Source organism: Myotis yumanensis, unplaced genomic scaffold (assembly GCF_028538775.1).
Source record: "Myotis yumanensis isolate MYYU_CA2020_CCGP unplaced genomic scaffold, mMyoYum1.0.hap1 SCAF_1, whole genome shotgun sequence".
Classification (NCBI taxonomy): domain Eukaryota; kingdom Metazoa; phylum Chordata; class Mammalia; order Chiroptera; family Vespertilionidae; genus Myotis; species Myotis yumanensis.
Window position 1 is genome coordinate 157,341,505 of NW_027223752.1, and position 19,453 is coordinate 157,360,957.

Here is a 19,453-nt window from a genome sequence, read left to right on the forward strand (position 1 = left end):
CTTTGTGTGTCTTTGTTTTCTAAGGTTACTCCGTGCCTCCGTCTTAGGGCTCGCATGCAAGGTAGGAGACCAAGAAGCCTTGGGCAACGCTTCCCAGTTATTTCAGCAGTGGCTCACTGGGACTGTGAGGTGACTATTCGCCGTGTGTTCATTTCCAAAAGATTTTAAACTGCAAAACGAAAACTGGGAATCTCTGAAACACTGTTTATTCTTCTAGGATTCCTGTAAATCTCAGGCTTCTGGTATATCGTTATGGGATGCAGAACTCTGGCAATGAGGCTTCATGGAACTACACTCTTGATCAATATCAAAAAACTCCATTAGCTCAAGAAAAAGAAAAGCTGCTGTATGCGTTAGCATCTATCAAGAATGTTACTCTTCTGTCAAGGTAAATTAGAACTTTTTTTTTTACTTCTAGGAATTGTATTTTTTGGTTTATGCATCACAGTCTCTTATAGATGCTATTAAAGTATGTTTCCACGTAAATCTATCAACAATTATTTTCCCTGCAAGAAACAAACTATCTATGTAATAGTGGCTTAAGTAGTAAAGAAATGTAATCTCATACGAAAAAGTTCTAGAGGAGAACAATTTTCAGTTTTCATCGAGGACCTAGGTCTTGCCCTTTCTGTTTTGTCATCCTCAACCTGTTGGATGTCTAATGACTTTCAGAGTTCCAAGCATTTTGTCTTCATACATGTGTGTTCAATGGAAGAAGGACAGGAGCAAAAGAGTGTCCCCTGTCTTTTATGTTAAGAGGTCTGTTCTCTCCACTGCCCCTCCTTATCCAGAACTGGGTCATTCCTGATCATTCTGGATCATGCTCTGGGTCTACCACATGATCATTTGTGGACTAGGATGAACTTGAATTCCTTTGACTGATTTGGGTCAATCATGATACTCTGGGGCTGGGGTAGGAATCTAGTTTTTCTACAGTCAACAAACAAGCCCAGAACAAAACCAGTTTCTGTCAGCAGAGGAGGAGTGTCTGCCACAATATGCATACACACAAATAAAGTTATTTACATTTCACTCAAAAGGTATAAAGATTTCTTGAAGCTTTTCTATGAATCTTCTACTCCACACCTGTGCCACAAGTCAGCTGACTTCTGCCTTAATTCATTTTTTTTTTTGCTTAGTTATAGTTTCTCAGTTACTTCATTCATTTAACCAAATATTTTTTAAAAATATACATTTTTTTTATTGATTTCAGAGAGGAAGGGAAAGGGAGAGAGATAGAAACATCAATGATGAGAGAGAATTATTGATAGGCTGCCTCCTGCACACCCACTACTGGGGATCAAGCCTGCAACCTGGGCATGTGCCCTTGACCAGAATAGGACCTGGGACCCTTCAGTCCACAGTCCAACGCTCTATCCACTGAGCCAAACCATCTGGGCCATTTAACCAAATCTTTTGTTGTCCTTTTTATGTATAGGTATATAGAGTGTGAGACTAAAAATGAATAAGATATCTACCCTTGAGAAACATACAGGTTCATGGGAGAGGCAGAATATAAATGATAAATTACCATGCAATTACTAATTTGTAAGAACTACCAGAAACGGTTTTTACCTGGCAGGACCAACAATACACCTTCAACAATACACTGTCTTAAAGCAGTCAATTCTCCTGCTCACTGCTCTAAGATAGTCCACCAAGAACTTGATCATCTTGACAGTCCACAGAACATCATATTGATCCATTACTTGAATTAGCAAGTACTTAAATGCCTTACTAAGGCTCTTATGAATTAGAGGGCAAAAGATACATTGCACAAACATTCAGGGGCCCCCAATCCAGTGCAGTTTCCGGAAGTTCAGTAGTCTACAGCATCTTGAGATATTCCCTTTAGATACAACCATGACATAAATTTAATACAAATCTATTGGTTTGGTCACTTAATCTATTGATTTGGACTTATTTGCATTATAGTATAATTATAGTAAACCAATCTAACCACATAGGTTATATTAGGAATTTGTTTCGTACAATCTATGAAAGAACAAATAAGGCAACTTGTATCCCACAGAAAATCCTATATGATAAAGAGCTAATATGCTAATTAGACCAAACAGCGGAACGACCTTCCAGACGAAGCCGGGGCTTCGAGGGCCGACCGAGGCAGGTGGGGCTGCGAGGCCCGAGCCCCTTGCATAAATTTCGTGCATCGGGGCTCTAGTTAGAGTATAAATACTTTCATTTAACATATTGGCTTCTTTTTAATACTTCTAAGTGGATAAAGTGCTTCCATTCAATAGGTCCAATTATTATTTTTTATTTTTGTTATTTACTTATTGGGGTGACATTAGTTAATAAAATTATATAGGTTTCAAGTGTACATCATCGGTATATTTCATTATGTGCCCACCACCCAAAGTCAAATCTTCTTTTATCACCATATATTTGGCCCACTTTACCCTTTACAACCCCTCCTCACCCTGTTGGCCCTCTGGTCACCATTATACTGTTGTCTGTGTCTATGAGTTTTTGTTTGATTGTTTGTTCATTTGTTGCTTTCAGTTTTATATCCTACATATAAATGAAATCATATGGTTCTTGACTTTTTCTGTCTCACTTGTTTCACTTAGCATGATATTCTTAAGATTTACCAGGTTGTCACAAATAATTAATAGTTAAAACTATGTTTTTATATTGTTTTTAATACTTTCAAAATAGTTAAAGTTTTAATAATCCTGTAGTTTACATTTCACTAGTCCTCAAAAATCATAGGTTGTTTTTTAAAAACAGTTAAATAGCTCTAACCGGTTTGGCTCAGTGGATAGAGCGTCAGCCTGCGGACTCAAGGGTCCCAGGTTTGATTCCGGTCAAGGGCATGTACCTTGGTTGCAGGCACATCCCCAGTAGGGAGTGTGCAGGAAGCAGCTGATCGATGTTTCTCTCTCATCGATGTTTCTGGCTCTCTATCCCTCTCCCTTCCTCTCTGTAAAAAAATCAATAAAATATATTTAAAAAAAATAAAAATAAATGAAAACAGTTAAATAGAGACAGAGAGGCATTGATTGGACTGTCGGGCCTTGGAAGGAAGGTAGGGGAGGGTGGGGGTAAGGGGGACAGATCAACTAAAAGACTTATATGCAAGCATATAGACCTAACCAATGGACACGGACAACAGGGGGGTGAGGGCATGAGCGGGGGGAGTAGGGGGTAACGTGGGGATAAGGACACATATGTAATATCTTGATCAATAAAAAATATATTAAAAAAATAAAAAGTTAAATATTTTAGAAAATTTTAAATTGTGTTTTCTTGTTTGTCATATTTAATTTTGTTGCTTAGTGCCTCAAGAATTGAATTACAGGAATGAAAGCTATGTTCTATTGGAATTCAGCTAAGGGTGAACATTAAAAGTTCATTTTGAATTTTTGGCTTCTCTTAGGTATTTGGACTTGCTCAAGGACTCAAACCTTATTAAAAGTCAGGATGTGTTTACAGTCATCCGATATATCTCATATAACAGCTATGGGAAGACCATGGCCTGGAACTGGATACAGCTCAACTGGGAATATCTAGTCAACAGGTGGGATGATCAGATAATGTTTTGTGCTCTTTGTTGGATACTATCTACAATTCTTTTTCTCTTTACTCTACTTTCTCTGACATCTGTACAATATCTAAAATGGCATATCACCAGAGGTAATGGATCATGGATTTTTCCCCTTCCAGGGAAGCAATATACTAATTAATTTTTAGCATAATTTCTTTTTGGAAAGTATTGTTTCCACCGGATCTATAGAATTCTAAAATCTGAAGAGATGCCTAAATCACATTATTTTTAGTTTGGTTAAAACAAGTTAATATAATTCTGCCTGTTGTGATAGCACCTAGCATAATGCCAGGCACATATTTAGTTCTCAATGAATATTTAATGAAAACTAAATAAGAATTCCTGGACCTGGGTTCACATCAGAGCCCTATATCTTACTGAACATATATGATGGATAGCTTTTATCTCCCTTGACCAGATAATTAAACTTTAGGTATTTTGAAAAGTTCTTAAGAAGAAACTACTTCCCAGACAATAACAGTTTTAAAATGTAAAATAGCAAATTAACTAAAGAGATGCTTTCTCCAATTTTTTATTTTTTCAGCCCCATACTAAAGAAATATTACTGTTCTTGGCCCTAATCCTCTAAATGTAATGCTTATTTCCATTAAAAAGATATTTCTTTTACAGAGTATAAAATAGAATATAGACTATGTATCCCAAACATTGACCAAAAGCACTTCACTGTCTATAATTCCCACACCAGGAAATAGCCTCTGTTATCCCCTTTTAATCTCATCTGTCTTCCCCTCAGCACTGCCTAATTGACTTCCTTCTCAGAAATATTAACTATGATGATAACTTTTATTTGTATTCTTTTTCCTACCCTACAATTCACCAGAGTGCCATTAGAATGATTCACATTTCTTATTCTTATAAGATCCAGATTAAATCTCTAGCTCTCAACCAAGATAATCTACATTGCTTTTTACCTATTGGTGATAATATTTTGCCTTTTCTATTCTTGCAATGATCAATTGTAATAGTTCGTCCATCTCTATGAAGATCGATTGATTTATGAGCATGCACATATGATGTTTTGTTCATCTGTTTATAATCCTATATAATAAAAGCCTAATATGCTAAGTGTCCAACAGAATGTTCAACAGTTTGACTGGTCGCTATGGTGCGCACTGACCACCAGGGAGCAGACGCTCCGACCGGTAGGTTAGCTTGCTGCTGGGGTCCGGCCGATCGGGACTGAGCGAGATGGGCTGGACATGCCCTGGAGCCCTCCTGCGGTCTCTCCCCAGCCCTGATCATGCACCAGTGGGGTCCCTCGGCCTGGCCTGCACCCTCTTGCAATCCGGGACCCCTCGGGGGATGTCGGAGAGCCGGTATGGGCCCAATCCCCACAGGCCAAGGGACCCCACCAGTGCACCAATCTATGCACCGGGCCTCTAGCTGTTTCAATAAAATACTTGGTTTAGAATTAATAAATCTACCTATTTAGAACATGTTGTTATCTGGGGGTAACATTTCATATTATGAAATATGATACCTTCCATTTTGGAAGGTATATGCCTACTGACAAATACTGTGTATTTTGTTTTAATTGAAAAGACTATAAAACTTTTTTTGATATATGCTGCAAGAAACCTATATAGATAAAGAATAATGCTTACTTTTGAATTATTGTGAAAAGATAAGTAAATTATGCTCATTTTGCAAATTGTTTATTAAGTAGAGTATTTCTCAAGGCCTATTTAAATAGCTCTGTAATTTTTTTCAAATAATGCATTTTTCATTCTTAAAAATTAGTTCATTGTTATTCCTCTTTAAAAATTAAGAAGTAGAAAAAAACAGGTGTTGCCCTAGCCAGTTTGGCTCAGTGGATAAAGCATGGGTCTGCAGACTTAAGGGTCCCGGGTTTCAATTCCTGTCAAGGGCACATGCCTGGGTTGCGGGCTCCATCCCCAGTAGGAGGCGTGCAGGAGGTAGCCAATCAATGATTCTCTCTCATCATTGATGTTTCTGTCTCTCTCTCTCTCTCCCTTTCCCTTCCTCTCTGAAATCAATAAAAATATTAAAAACAAAACACAAATAAAATCAGGTGTTACCTTGCCATAAAAGTCATAAACATCTGGCCTTAAAATAAATTTATTAGACATAATACTGATTTTTTTTTCAAGAAAATTAATTGATAAACAATTTCCAGTGCTAGCTCCAAAGGCTAGCTCACCCAAGGCTTTTAATATTTCCTCATAGTCTAGTGATCTAATTCTCATTGGATATTATTTCAAATTGCCTAATGCATAAAATTATGTAATAACCACATGTTAGACACACACACAATGCCCAATATTAATTATGGTTAGTTTGAATAAATAGAATATTCCTATTAAAATTGGATGTGACAAATTAAATATAAATTAGCCAAGTTTTATCCAACTATTTCTAAACTCTTGAACATTTTCCAGACTTCAAAATGAGTGGATTTACTGCCTCCATTTTATGAACAATTTATTGTCATTCTAAAATAAATAAGCTGGTTTTTTAAATAAAGTTTTTGTCATGTGATTTTTATGACAATTGATGGCCACACCACTAATGTTTTTTCCAGTCTGAGACTTAACCACAAAGTTCCAAAGATTCTTCAGAATTTATTCTTTGCTTTTTTTTATTTCACTAAACTCTTAGATGAAACTGTGAAGTTGGGTAAACCCAATAAATCAGTAGTGTGGTATGAAAAGTATGGTTTTAATTTATGACTATAGCTGAAATATTAAGTCAATGGAATATGACTAAAGCCATTTAAACACTATCTCACAAGCAAAATAATTTAATAAAAGTTTTGTGTGTATCAAAATCATTTATTTTGGGAAACAATAATATTTCGGTTAATATTAAGTCTAAGAAGACTATTTTTTATATAATTATATTTCAGAATATTTATGATATAATTAAATTCTTATTTTAGTTTTAAAAGTAATCAATATAATAAGTATATAACATATTTCTCCTTAAATGCTACACTTTATGTGATATTGGTTTCTTGGAAATGAACATATTTTGTTCTTATACTTCTAATATTTATACAGGTAGTTATAGTTTTTAGTCAATCCATTCATTGTTGGTTCCCAAATACATCCTTTAATTTTTAGCTTCTAAGAACAAAATACAACAAATATTACAGAAATTATGGAAGGTTAATCTGTAGGATATCATGATAGCAACTTTCCTTTCTTAAATTCCCTTATTTATTTATTTATTTATTTATTGTTGGCACTATTATAAATCCCCCCCCCCCCCATTTTCCTCCCCATTATCCACCTCCACCCAGCCCCAGCCTCCCCCTCCCTAGCCTTTACCACACTGTTGTCTGTGTCCATGGGCTATGCTTATATGTTTTTGGCTAATCTCTTCACCCTCTTTCATCCAGTGCCCCCATCTCCCTAAGTCCCTATTTTCTTATTATGAGTATACTAGATGCTCGGTGCACGAATTCCTGCATGGGTGGGGTCCCTTGGGGGGCTGCACCCCCCGCCTTGCAGCCCCACCTGGCTATCTGCCTTGGCCTGGCACTGCCCCTTCACCTGCTCCACCATCCCGCCTGTGGGGCGATTAGTCAGGGCTGGGCCCCCCGCCCGGCTCCCTCAGCACCTGGGAGTCTGGCGGCAGCCCCACCCCCTGCCACCGCTGCGGCTGGTTGCCATCTACGGGGTGATTGGCAGGGCAATTGGGCCCCTGCTCACACCAACCTTGACCTGGCGATATCCAGTCACCTGCTTCACCATCTTGCCATGGTCCTGCTCTCATTGGGGCCTATCAGGGCCAGCAGCACCTTCACTGCTGCCCACTGCCAGTGCTGTGTTGCTGAAGCCTTCCATGTTCAGCGCCGCCCCTGGTGGTCAGCACACATCATAGCGAGCAGTTGAAGTCCCAGTCTCCCTGTCTAACCATCGGTTGAACAACTGTCCTAGGGGACAATTTGCATGTTAGGCTTTTATTATATAGGACAGGGGTCCTCAAACTACGGCCCGCGGGCCACATGCAAATACAAATATTGTATTTGTTCCTGTTTTGTTTTTTTACTTCAAAATAAGATAGGTGCAGTGTGCATAGGAATTTGTTCATAGTTTTTTTTTAAACTATAGTCCGGCCCTCCAACGGTCTGAGGGACAGTGAACTGGCCCCCTGTTTAAAAAGTTTGAGGACCCCTGATATAGGATGTTGTTTTGTACAAAATGCAGTTAAGCAAAAATCACCCATAATTTTACCACCCTGTTGTCACACTAAAATTCAACTAAGATTTTTTCTTGGCTCATTTTTTTATGGCTGTTTATTTATTATTTATGGAAATGGAATCATATTATACATATAGTTTTTTTAAAATATATTTTATTGATTTTTTACAGAGAGGAAGGGAGAGGGATAGAGAGTTAGAAACATCGATGAGAGAGAAACATCGATCAGCTGCCTCCTGCACACTCCCTACTGGGTATGTGCCTGCAACCAAGGTACATGCCCTTGACCGGAGTCGAACCTGGGACCCTTGAGTCCACAGGCCAGCGCTCTATCCATTGAGCCAAACTGGTTAGGGCTACATATAGTTTTAAAAGATATCTCTCCATGTCTTTAAGTATGCTTTTTCAGTGTTATTTTTTTTTTAATATATTTTATTGATTTTTTACAGAGAGGAAGGGAGAGAGATAGAGAGTCAGAAACATCGATGAGAGAGAAACATCGATCAGCTGCCTCCTGCACATCTCCTACTGGGGATGTGCCCGCAACCCAGGTACATGCCCTTGACCGGAATCGAACCTGGGACCCTTCAGTCCGCAGGCCGATGCTCTATCCACTGAGCCAAATCGGTTTCGGCTTCAGTGTTATTTTTAATGCTCAATTATATTTCAATTAGAGGCCCGATGCATGAAATTCATGCAAGAGTAAGCCTTCCTTACCCTGGTTGCTGGCACCCATTTCCCTCTGGCACCCAGGACCCAGACTTCCCTCTAGCTGCCAGGAGGAACCCGAGACCCGGGCTTCCATCGCAGCCCTTGCTTCGCCCAGAAGGCCGTCCAGAAGGACGTCTGGTCTAGTTAGCATATTACGCTTTTATTATTATAGATGTGTAGATACATCTTAGTTTATTTAGCCCATCTCCAGCTGTTGGATAACAGTATTGTTCTAAACTTTCCAGTATATAAATAATGTGCTGATGGGCATCTTTGAAAGTGAATCTTTTCTTTTTTTTTAAATGTCCTTGACATTTTTTTTAAGATACTAGAAGTAATTGTTACCCAGAAAAAATTTACTAATAAATTGACCTATTTTTCTAACCCTTGCCAATAGCCAGTGTTGTCATTTTAAAACATTCTTGCTATTAGAATACATGAAACCTGATATCTCATTTCTAATTATAATTCTCTCATCCAATAATCTTATCAGCATCAACTATGTATTAGACACTGTGTTTGGCATTAAGATACAATGATAAGGAAAAACAAACCTGGTTCCTTGTTCTCATGGATCTTAGAATCTAGTGATGGAGACCAATACTAAGTAAAGAATCACACAAATCCTATATAATAAAGAGGTAATATGCAAATTGACCCTCACTCCATCACGCCATCACAAGATGTCTGCACCCACAGAGGAGATGAGGTTCCTGTAATGAGTGGTCAGCAGGGGCCTGAGGCTGTGTGGTGTCGGGCTGGAGTGGGGGACTTCAAACTGTGCCCTGGTGCTGGGCCGAAGGACCTCAGGCAGCACACCCTGCCCCACTGCTGGGCCAGGGAACCTCAGGCAGCACCCCTCACCCCCTCGCCGGGCCGGGGGACCTAAGATCATGCTCCTGGCCCAGCAGGGATTGATGGGGGACCTCAGGCCACACCCCCTGCCCTGGTGCTGGGCCAGGGGACCCGAGAATGTGCCCCCCACCCAGCACTGGGCTGGGGGACCCTGAGACTGCAACCCCCCACCTGGTGGGGCTTGATGGGGGACCTGAGACTGCGCCCCCTGCCCAGCGCTAGGCCGGGGATCTGAGGCTGTGCCCCCCACCTGGCAGGGCTTGATGGGGGTGGGGCCGGCCAGGTCTGGGTGTTGCCCCATGGGGGTGGGGCTGGCCAGGTCTGGGTCTTGTGCGATTTTGAGATGCACATGGGTGGGCGAGGACTTGACTCTGGGTCCTGCAGCATGCCCCAGACTCTGACAGGAGGAAGATTTTCATATACATTTTACTAATTTTCTTTCATCTCTGACACTTCTATTATAGAGAAAGGGCAAATAGCAATATTAAAATATTTCCTCTAATTCAGTAGTTCTCAACCTTCCTAATGCCACGACCCTTTAATACAGTTCCTCATGTTGTGATGACCCCCAACCATAAAATTATTTTCGTTGCTACTTCATAACTGTAATGTTGCTATTGTTATGAATCATAATGTAAATATCTGATATGCAGGATGTATTTAGGTGACCCCTGTGAAAGGGTCGTTCGACCCCCAAAGGGGTCACGACCAACAGGTTAAGAACCACTGCTCTAATTAATTCCCTTTTAATGTGCATGAATTTCGTGCACTAGGCCACTAGTACATTAAAGTTGTAATAATTACAAACAGAAGAGGTTCAAGGCACATTGGAAGAGTATAAAGGGAAAAACCAACCAAGTCTAGAGAAGTTGGAGATTAAGGGCTTCCCTAAGGAAGTGATGCTGCATTGAATTTTGAAGGAAGGACAGGAGTTAACTAGGTGAACAGAGGGTGAAGCATTCCTGGATGAATGCTTTCTATCAGAAGAGAGGAATCATAAAGGCCAAGCTTTGCAGGGCTTTTGTTCTAAGAGCAATAAGTTCAGTTTTTTGTATATGACTAGAGGCCCAGTGCATGAAATTCATGCACTGGGAGGGGGAGTGTCCCTCAGCCCAGCCTGCACCCTCTCCAATCTGGGACCCCTCGAGGGATGTCCGACTGCCGGTTTAGGCCCTATTCCTGTGGGATAGGGCCTAAACCGGCAGTCGGACATCCCTCTCACAATTCGGGACTGCTGGCTCCCAACCGCTTGCCTGCCTGCCTGCCTGCTCACCCCCTAACCCAGTGATGGTGAACCTTTTGAGCTCAGTGTGTCAGCATTTTGAAAAACCCTAACTTAACTCTGGTGCCGTGTCACATATAGAAATTTTTTGATATTTGCAACCATAGTAAAACAAAGACTTATATTTTTGATATTTGTTTTATATATTTAAATGCCATTTAACAAAGAAAAATCAACCAAAAAAATGAGTTCATGTGTCACCTCTGACACGCATGGCATAGGTTCACCATCACTGCCCTAACCACTTCCCTGCCAATCTGATCGACAACTGCTCCCCTGAATGCCCGATTGCCCCCAACCTCCCTCCCCCTGCCAGCCTGGTTGCCCCTAACTGCCCTCCCCTGCTGGCCTGATCAGCCACAACTGCCCTCCCCTGCTGGCCATCTTGTGACGACATGGGGGCAGCCATCTTGTGCGAGGGTGTGATGGTCAATTTGCATATTACCTCTTTATTATATAGGATACTTAAAAAACAAAAAACCTTTACCCAAGGATATGTTTTTATTGATTTGAGAGAGAGCGGGAAGGATAGAGAAAGAAACATCAGTGTGAGAAACATTGATGGGTTGCCTCTTGGGCCACAACTGGGAATTGAACCCAAAACTTGGGTATGAGCCCTGACCAGAAACCACAACCTTTTGATGTGCTGGACTATACTCTAACTGACTAAGCCACCTGCCCAGGGCATATATGCAATGTTTTTTATTCTCTTTTGAGATGTTAAAGTGAAAATTGTTACAAGGACATTATAGTTCCTTGTCAAATGCTGCTTAATGTTTGAGTAAACTGAAGACTAAAAAAAAAAAAAAAAAATGCTCATTAGATTTATTTGCATAAAATCTAATAATAACTCTAGAAAGAGTTTTCCAGTGGAAAGATGGTGGAATAATCTAAATTAAAGCAAATGAATGAGTGGTGAGGAGATGGAGACAAGGACTGTAGAGAAATATCTTGACTATAAATGAAGAGATGAGAGAAAGGAAATTGAGAGAGATGCCAGATCAAGGGAAAGGGCTTAATTTTTAGTGAAAATATTTGCTCTTTTTACAACACAGTAATAAATTTCAACTTTTAGTTTCATGGCATTTTTTAGTATAAAGCTGAAAAATGTGTATGCAACAAATGTGATCAATTTTCATCTTTTTAGTTTCTGCTTTTGCTATGTAATCATTTTTTAATGTAAAATTCCTCCTACTGATAGTTGACTGCTTTATCTATTAATGTATTTTATTTTATCTTTTCCCAACATTTCTGTGGTTCACATTTTATATGCATTTTTGTGGCTGTTTTTCCTCTTATACTGTGATTAATTGTGATGAGATGCTGACTTGTATCACAAAGCTTTTCTAAAGCAAAAAATAAAAATAGCCTATTTTCAAATGTCTGTAACTACAGGAAGAGGCATAGAGTATTAGTTAACGTAAAGGTGGTAGAGTTTTCCCACTGTAACAGAACATAGAGATCAGCAGCTGGAATGATACAAGTAATTATTTCTCATTCAGGTTAGTCTCCTGAAGTGAGCATTCCAAGTTGTTAGGTGGTTTTGCTCCTTGAACCCTAGGGGCTTATTCTAACAGTGTGGTTGAAATTTGGAGGGAAAAAAACCCAAGAGCTCTAAGGCAAGCAATTTCTTTCACTTAGCAAGGAGATGAAAGTTGAACATATCCCTTCTGCTTGTGTCCCATTGATAACAATTGGTTCACCTGTGTACACCTGGCTATGAGGGAAGCCGAGAAATGTTGTCTTAGCTGGGTTCTCGTGTGCACAGAAGAAAGGAGAACTGGTTTGGGTAACACAGCAAGCAGTCTACCACTTCTGGGAGAATTGGTGTGAATCTACCTACACAAAGAAGTGCGGAGTTTACAAAGAATTTCTCCTGAATAGAGTTATTTTAAATTGAATGTTTTGCTCACTTTGAAAATTACTTTTACAAAACCCCATAAAATAAAAAGCAAATGTTTGCATCCAGAGGAAAAATGTGAAGTTCTGTGTACTGATATTCCCTTTTACTCCCCTAAATTTCTCTTCAGATTCACACTCAATGACAGAACCCTTGGCCGGATTGTCACAATAGCAGAGCCATTCAACACTGAACTCCAGCTCTGGCAGGTATGGGGACCAATTCCTCTAGACTCGTCTCAGAAGTGACAAAAGTAGCTTTTCTAAAAGTCAGAGATGGCATTTTCTCTATTAAGATCAGAGAAGACAAGGATAAAGAAATAATCCCTATATCTAATTAAATGTATACCTATAATTTCTAAACTGAAAAAAAAATTCAAATAAGCAAGAAACAGACAAAGTTTGAAACTTGAGAAAGGTGAGCTTTAGATGTCTGCATGAGACCATCCTGCTTATAACACATGGACATCATTCTCTCCTCTCCCGGCAAATGTCACCCTGGAATAAGTTGGTCGAGATGTGATTTTTTTCAGAATTCATCACTTTGGAATTTCAAAACTTAACCAAAAGCTTTGAGGTTTCAAACATGTCAGTTCCCAGAGGGAAAAAATGTATATTCATGTTGGACACATTGTATGGACTTTCTGTGTATTAGATATCGGAATGTTAACATTCTTCTCTGTGTTAAGAAACAAAATAGCTCTTATTTTTGTAAATAGTAAATAATACTAGAGTTGAGCTTTGGGGAGAGTTTTGGAGGAAATTGGAAGGATAGAACCAGGTTTAACAAAGATTTTTTTATGAAAAAAAATTTTTTTCAGCCCTAACGGGTTTGGCTCAGTGGATAGAGCCCCGGCCTGTGGACTGAAAGGTCCTGGGTTCGATTCCCAGTCAGGGCACATGCCCGGGTTGCGGGCTCAGTCCCCAGTAGCGTGCGTGCAGGAGGCAGTCAATCGATGATTCTCTCTCATCATTGATGTTCCTATCTCTCTTCCTCTCTGAAATCAATAAAAATATATATATTTTTAAAATTTGTTCAGTTCACTTAACAAGTGAACTGGAAGTATACTAAAATGCTCCTGCCCCCTGGGATGAAAAGCTAAGCAAAGCCATCATTCCACAAACCAGATCTCCAAGGACTGCCCTGAGGCATGCACAGAAAGTAAAGAAACCTGCAGAAGCAGGAATGGGCATGCTAACTGCTATTATGCTGCCCCTCCTCCCCAATATGTTGGAGTCTCTAGTGGCTTGACGTGCTGTCAGGCGTCCAAGAGCCATGGATGATTATGGCTGTTCTGAGAGGCAGGCTCAATCTAAATGATGGACCAAAAGATCCATCTCCATGTTGTGTCATGATAGTGAATTTCCAGGGAAGAAGCAAACAGATCCAGTTTTGTAAATAAAAATCTAGAAGAATAATTGTGCTTAAAAATGACTTCCTTAATTATTTTCCTCTCTTTTATAGATGGAGAGTTTCTTCAAAAAATACCCAGAAGCTGGAGCAGGAGAAAAACCTAGGGAGCAAGTGCTGGAAACAGTGAAAAACAATATTGAATGGCTAAAACAAAATAGGAAGAGCATAAGCGAATGGTTTGGGGCATTACCCAGGAGTGGATAAGGTGTTCAAATAGCATTTTAATTTTGTAAATGTCTTGTTTCTACTATTAAGCATTTGGTGACCCAATTTACAAGCTCTGTGGAGGAACCTTATACACAGATACTGCTTTCACTAAGGAATGTACTCAGGGATTTCTTCTAAGTGTACTTCATAGGAGATTCTTTACCAATGGAAGAGAATTTAATAGCCATTGGAAATGTCTTTAAATATCACTCTTTGTATCTTAAGTCTGTGAAAATAGAACAATTTGGTCCTAGCTTTACATTTTTAGTGCCAAAGAAACACCACTAATCTTTTCTCTTGATTGATTTTTAAAGTTTGAATACCAGTATTTGAGGGACCAATATTACCATCTTAAACTTCATTTTATGATTCAGAATTATACAGATCTAATACCATTTTATTCACATATGTCTTATTCCTTTAAATCCTACCAAAGTAACTGGGCTTAAATTTTACTTAAGAATTGTATGAATTAGCCGAAGAAATGGCTGGCTGTTGCCGTTGCTCTTGTAAAATCAACGAGAACCCTCTTCTCCTTTTTAAAATAAATCTGAATGATTACCTTGAAAAAAAAAATATGTTGTTTTTCTGTGTCACTTTACTCTTGAATAATAACAGCTGCAGTGTTCCCCAAATAATTTAGCACAATGCAACTCTGATTCAAGAACTCAGCTTTTTTCATGCTTGCTACTGCATCAACTTGTTCCATTCTCTGTAAAGCTCCCTCAAATATACTATGAAATTAGAGGGAAGATAGTGCTTAACTCTGCTCCATGGCTTTTAGAGGAAAAGGGGGAAATAATTGGAAACTGGTCAGGAAGAAGCAAAGGCTGATTGTTCTATAAAACTAAATGGAATTCGAATTTAGTTTCAACCTAACCTAACAATCTAAGTGTGAAAATGAGGAAACTCATAGATAGCTCCAGCATGACTCTGCATATCTGAAGATACATCTTCTTATAGTAACATTTATGTATAAACCCCTATCCTAATCCATACAGAATAGCACGGATCACATTTATATCCGTAACTTGATTAAAAACATCAGTTATGTTTAATAGGGTACTTGATGCCTAGTTGATCCACAATTTAAGTCCAGTAAGCAGAAAAGATGGTTAAATTACTATGATCCAATCTGCTATCTCTAGAAAATCTAAATTTATTGGAACCTTCAGAAGTATAAGATCATTTAAGATTGGCTTGATGGTAATTGAAGCATGGGAAAACCATCCAAATCTTAGCTTTGACTTTATTTACATAATAATGTGCCCTAATCGAGTTCTCTCAAACTTTCTTACTGCTGTCTCTTGTCATTCCTCAGTCCACACAGCTAAATTGAAATATTCAAATATAGACTGGGAAGAAATAAAAAAATAAAAAGAAAGAGATTTCCAGACCAAAACTTTAAAAAATATTATTTTAAATTACTTCAGAAGAAAAAACACATCAGCACCATAAATCATCAGTGTGCTCATAGGGATGTAAACTCTAACTTCCAATTAACCACAATCCAAACCAGCACTTGAAATCTCTGAATTGTTTCAAGTATACAAATAAGGAAGTAGGGTGGCTTATCTTTCTGCTTTATGTAATAAATTAACTTTTAAAGAAAAAAATGTAAGATGATAAGTAAAAAAGATTTCAACTTGTCTACCTGTTTCATTTTAAGCACTGAAATTGAGAATGAGCTGGTTAGTTCTCTTTACCGACGTGAGGAAGAGCTCTGCACACTTTGCCATAATTACTCCACTGGCCCATCAGGCCCTTCTCAAACAGTATCTGGTTTTCAAAATGTTGATGACCAGCCCTGGCCGGTGTGGTTCAGTTGGCTGGGTGTCGTCCTGTGCACCAAAAGGTTGCCAGTTCAATTCCCTGTCAGGGTACATACCCAGGGTGAGGACTCTACCCCTGGTAGCGGGTGTGCAGGAGGCAGTTTGATCGATGTTCTGCTCTCACATCAATGTTCCTCACTCTGTTCCTCTTCTTTCCTCTCGCTCTAAAAAAAAAATCAATTAAAAAATCTTGAAAAATAAAATAAAAGGCTGATGACCAATAGACCTGTGCCAAGCACAACTTGCTACTGTACGAATTTGGTTTTGCCAGTTTTCACAGGGGGAGAAATTAGTACATTGTTTCCAAAATTAAACTACAGTAAAACCATCAACTTTAAAAATGTAACTGGAAAAAATGATCAGCAAGGTCATATGGCAAGAAGCAGGGCCAGTGATACTACCTTCACTCTAGGCCGCCTATTCCTGTGTTTCAGACCATTTCTATGCACCCACATAAAGTAAGACAGAACTTTAAATAATAAACAATGAAAGTAAATATGACAAGCAAGGAAGGTCTGGGAAACAGATATACAGCAGGGTTGAAAGCAATGGCATTCCTACAGTTCACCTTCCATGCTGGTGAAGTATTAGTCCAGAAATAGATAAATATCCAGAACAGTAATTCTCAAAGGAGGTTAGGAATAAGGAAGAAACAAAAGGAAGGGGAGTAGAATTATCAATGGAGTTTTCCAAAACATTGCTAAGTAACAATAATAGTAATAACAATACTAGCAAGCACTTCTTTTTATTTTATTTTATTTTATTTTATTAATTAGTTTATTTATTATTGATTTCTGAGAGGAAGGGAGAGGGAGAGAGAGAGAAACATCAATGATGAGAGAGAATCATTGATCGGCTGCCTCCTGCACTGCCCCCCTACTGGGGATCGGGCCCGCAACCTGGGCATGTGCCCTTGACGGTAATCGAACCTGGGACCCTTCAGTCCACAGGCAGATGCTTTAACCACTGAGCAAACCAGCTAGGACACAAGCACTGCTTTTAAATTACCAGCTACTGTTCTAAACACTAGCACTCCACATGTGTTAATTTTTACATTTAAACTTTACAAAAAACCCATGCGGTGGTACTGTTACTACCTCTAATTTACAGATGCAGAAACAGAAGTTACAGAACTTGCCCAAGGCCATGAAAGTAGTAACTGGCACCAGCCAGGATTTGGACGTAGGGAGCTTATCACCAGAGCCTATGTTCTTAACCACTCTGTTAGAGTAGAAACACACACATTAAAATGAAGGTGATCACCCTAGCTGGTTTGGCTCAGTGGATAGAGCATCGGACTGTGGATTGAAGGGTCCCAGGTTCGATTCCAGTCAAGGGCACATGCCCGGTTTTGGGCTCGATCCCCAGATGGGGGCATGCAGGAGGCAGTCGATCAATGATTTTCTCTCATCATTGATGTTTCTATCTCTCCCTCTCCCTTCTACTCTGAAATCATCAATACAAATATATTTAAAAAGTAAAATGAGAGTGATCTGGGTTTGAATTTCAGCTATTTGGCAGTCCAGTGCCCTTAATCTCTTTATTGTTCAGTTTCCTCATCTATAAAGTGGGGATAGAAATAATAACTACCTCAATGAGTTGTTGTGAGAATTGAACGCAAAAATGCATGGAGGGGATGCATGTTTGGAAAACAACCATTCAATGGACATTAGATGTATTAACATAAAAAAACAAACAGAGCCCTGACTGGTTTGGCTCAGTGGATAGAGCTTTGGCCTGTGGACTGAAAGGTCCCAGGTTCAATTCCGGTCAAGAGCATGTACCTTGCTTTCGGGCACATCCCCACTGGGGGGTATGCAGGAGACAGCTGAATCTATGTTTCTTTCTCATCGATGTTTCTAACTCTCTATTCCTCTCTGTAAAAAATCAATAGAAATATATTTTAAAAACAAGCAAACAAACAAAAAAACAAACAAACAGAGACCAGCCTTGAAAACTCCCTGAGCAGACCAAACCAGGCCATATACACAAACTTGACCTCGGTCGTTTCTTGTTATACCTCTGGGAATCATAAACTAAACAGTGTTTCCCAAGGTTGATATGAGGTAACCACTAGCAAACTCCCTATCATGTAAGAAAATTCTAATATAACCCATCACTCTGAAAAATAGACACTGCCTTCTCACTGTATAAGCCGCTTTATAACAATAAACCCATAAACCTCATTCCATGTTTCGGTTTGAGTGCTCCCAGTTCTTGAACTATCTTTTTGGTGTGTGCACAATACATTTTTACTAATTACTACATTAGTGATTCATTGGTTATACTTCGGCTGTTTCTGAACTTTTGACAGATGTTATTATTGTTACTATTATGATATCCCCCAGCCCCCACTTCAGACACTAGTTTGGAGAATATCACAAACTTGGTTCAGGAATAAGCAAGCCTAAGCAATTGCAGGCACTTAGGAGAGGCAATGTGTCAGACTGTTATTGTTCACAAATCATCACTCCGCTCACGAGGACCTGGTTTAAGGCCAGCGTTGGTCGGTGACGTGTTCTGGCTAGGGAAATAGGAGTGAAAGTGAAATATGCCGATTTCAGGCAGGAAAGTTCAGAGCCAGCACCCGGCTTGCCATGTTCTACATTCTCCTTCTGCCACAAGGTCCAGCGATGCTCCAGATAGAGGCTGCTCCTTTAGCCTGAATTCAGAATGAAAACAGCAGGGAACAGAATTTCACCAGCGCGGCGCACGCGCAAGGTGAGGGAGATGTACCTTTATCATGGCAACTCACTGAAATTTTGAGGTTGCCTGTTACCTCAGCATCATCCAGCCTCACCTGCCTAATATAGTTGCCAGAGTTATTTTTTTCCAGTTCTTACTCCTCCTCCTTCCTCTGCCAGGGGTTAGCAAACTTTGCATGCTTATCTTTGTAAGACCCGCAAGCTAAAAATAGTTTTTACATTTTAAAATGGTTGAAACACAATCAAAAGAAAAATAATAGTTCGTAGCGCATGAAAATTATATGAAATTCAAATGTCAGTGTCCTCCAAGTTTGTTGGAACACAGCCACACGCTTTCATTTATGTGTTGCCCCTGGCTAGTTTCCTGCTACAGCAGCATTGCTGAGTGGTCACAGTAGAAATCTTACGGTCTGTAAAACCTAAAATATTTACCCTCTGGGTCTTTTACAGAAAAAGCTTGCCGACCCCTGCTGGATCTCATCTTTACTCCTCTCCTTTTGCATCCATATTTTTTCCTTCCCTCCCCCCTTCTTCTTCCGTACTCAAGGGTTTCTCGCTATTGACTGTTGGGGCCTGTGAATTCTTTGCCGTGGAGGGCGAGTCTGCACATGGAGGAGGCTCACATCCCTGGCCTCTATCGTCTAGCTGCCATTAGCACCTCTCCCAACCAAAAATGTCTCCAGGCATTGCTTAATGTCCTCTAGATCTAGGAGGCCAAATCAGCCCAGTTGAGAATCACTGCCCAACCTTAAACTTGTGACTAGATGCTGCAGGCATTATTTAGCCATGCTAC

General features: G+C 39.6%; 1 protein-coding gene across 1 annotated transcript in view; it reads left to right on the top strand.

The window, feature by feature from the left end:
• ENPEP (glutamyl aminopeptidase) overlaps positions 1-14,699 on the top strand; it is an 88,841-nt gene extending 74,142 nt beyond the window's left edge. The window contains exons 16-20 of the mRNA XM_070390815.1: positions 25-129; positions 218-388; positions 3,401-3,541; positions 12,634-12,712; positions 13,968-14,699. Of these exons, the coding sequence (XP_070246916.1) occupies positions 25-129; positions 218-388; positions 3,401-3,541; positions 12,634-12,712; positions 13,968-14,120 (649 nt within the window). The 3' untranslated portion in view covers positions 14,121-14,699. The remainder of the gene's footprint in view (positions 1-24; positions 130-217; positions 389-3,400; positions 3,542-12,633; positions 12,713-13,967) is intronic.
• Positions 14,700-19,453: the final 4,754 nt, after the last annotated feature.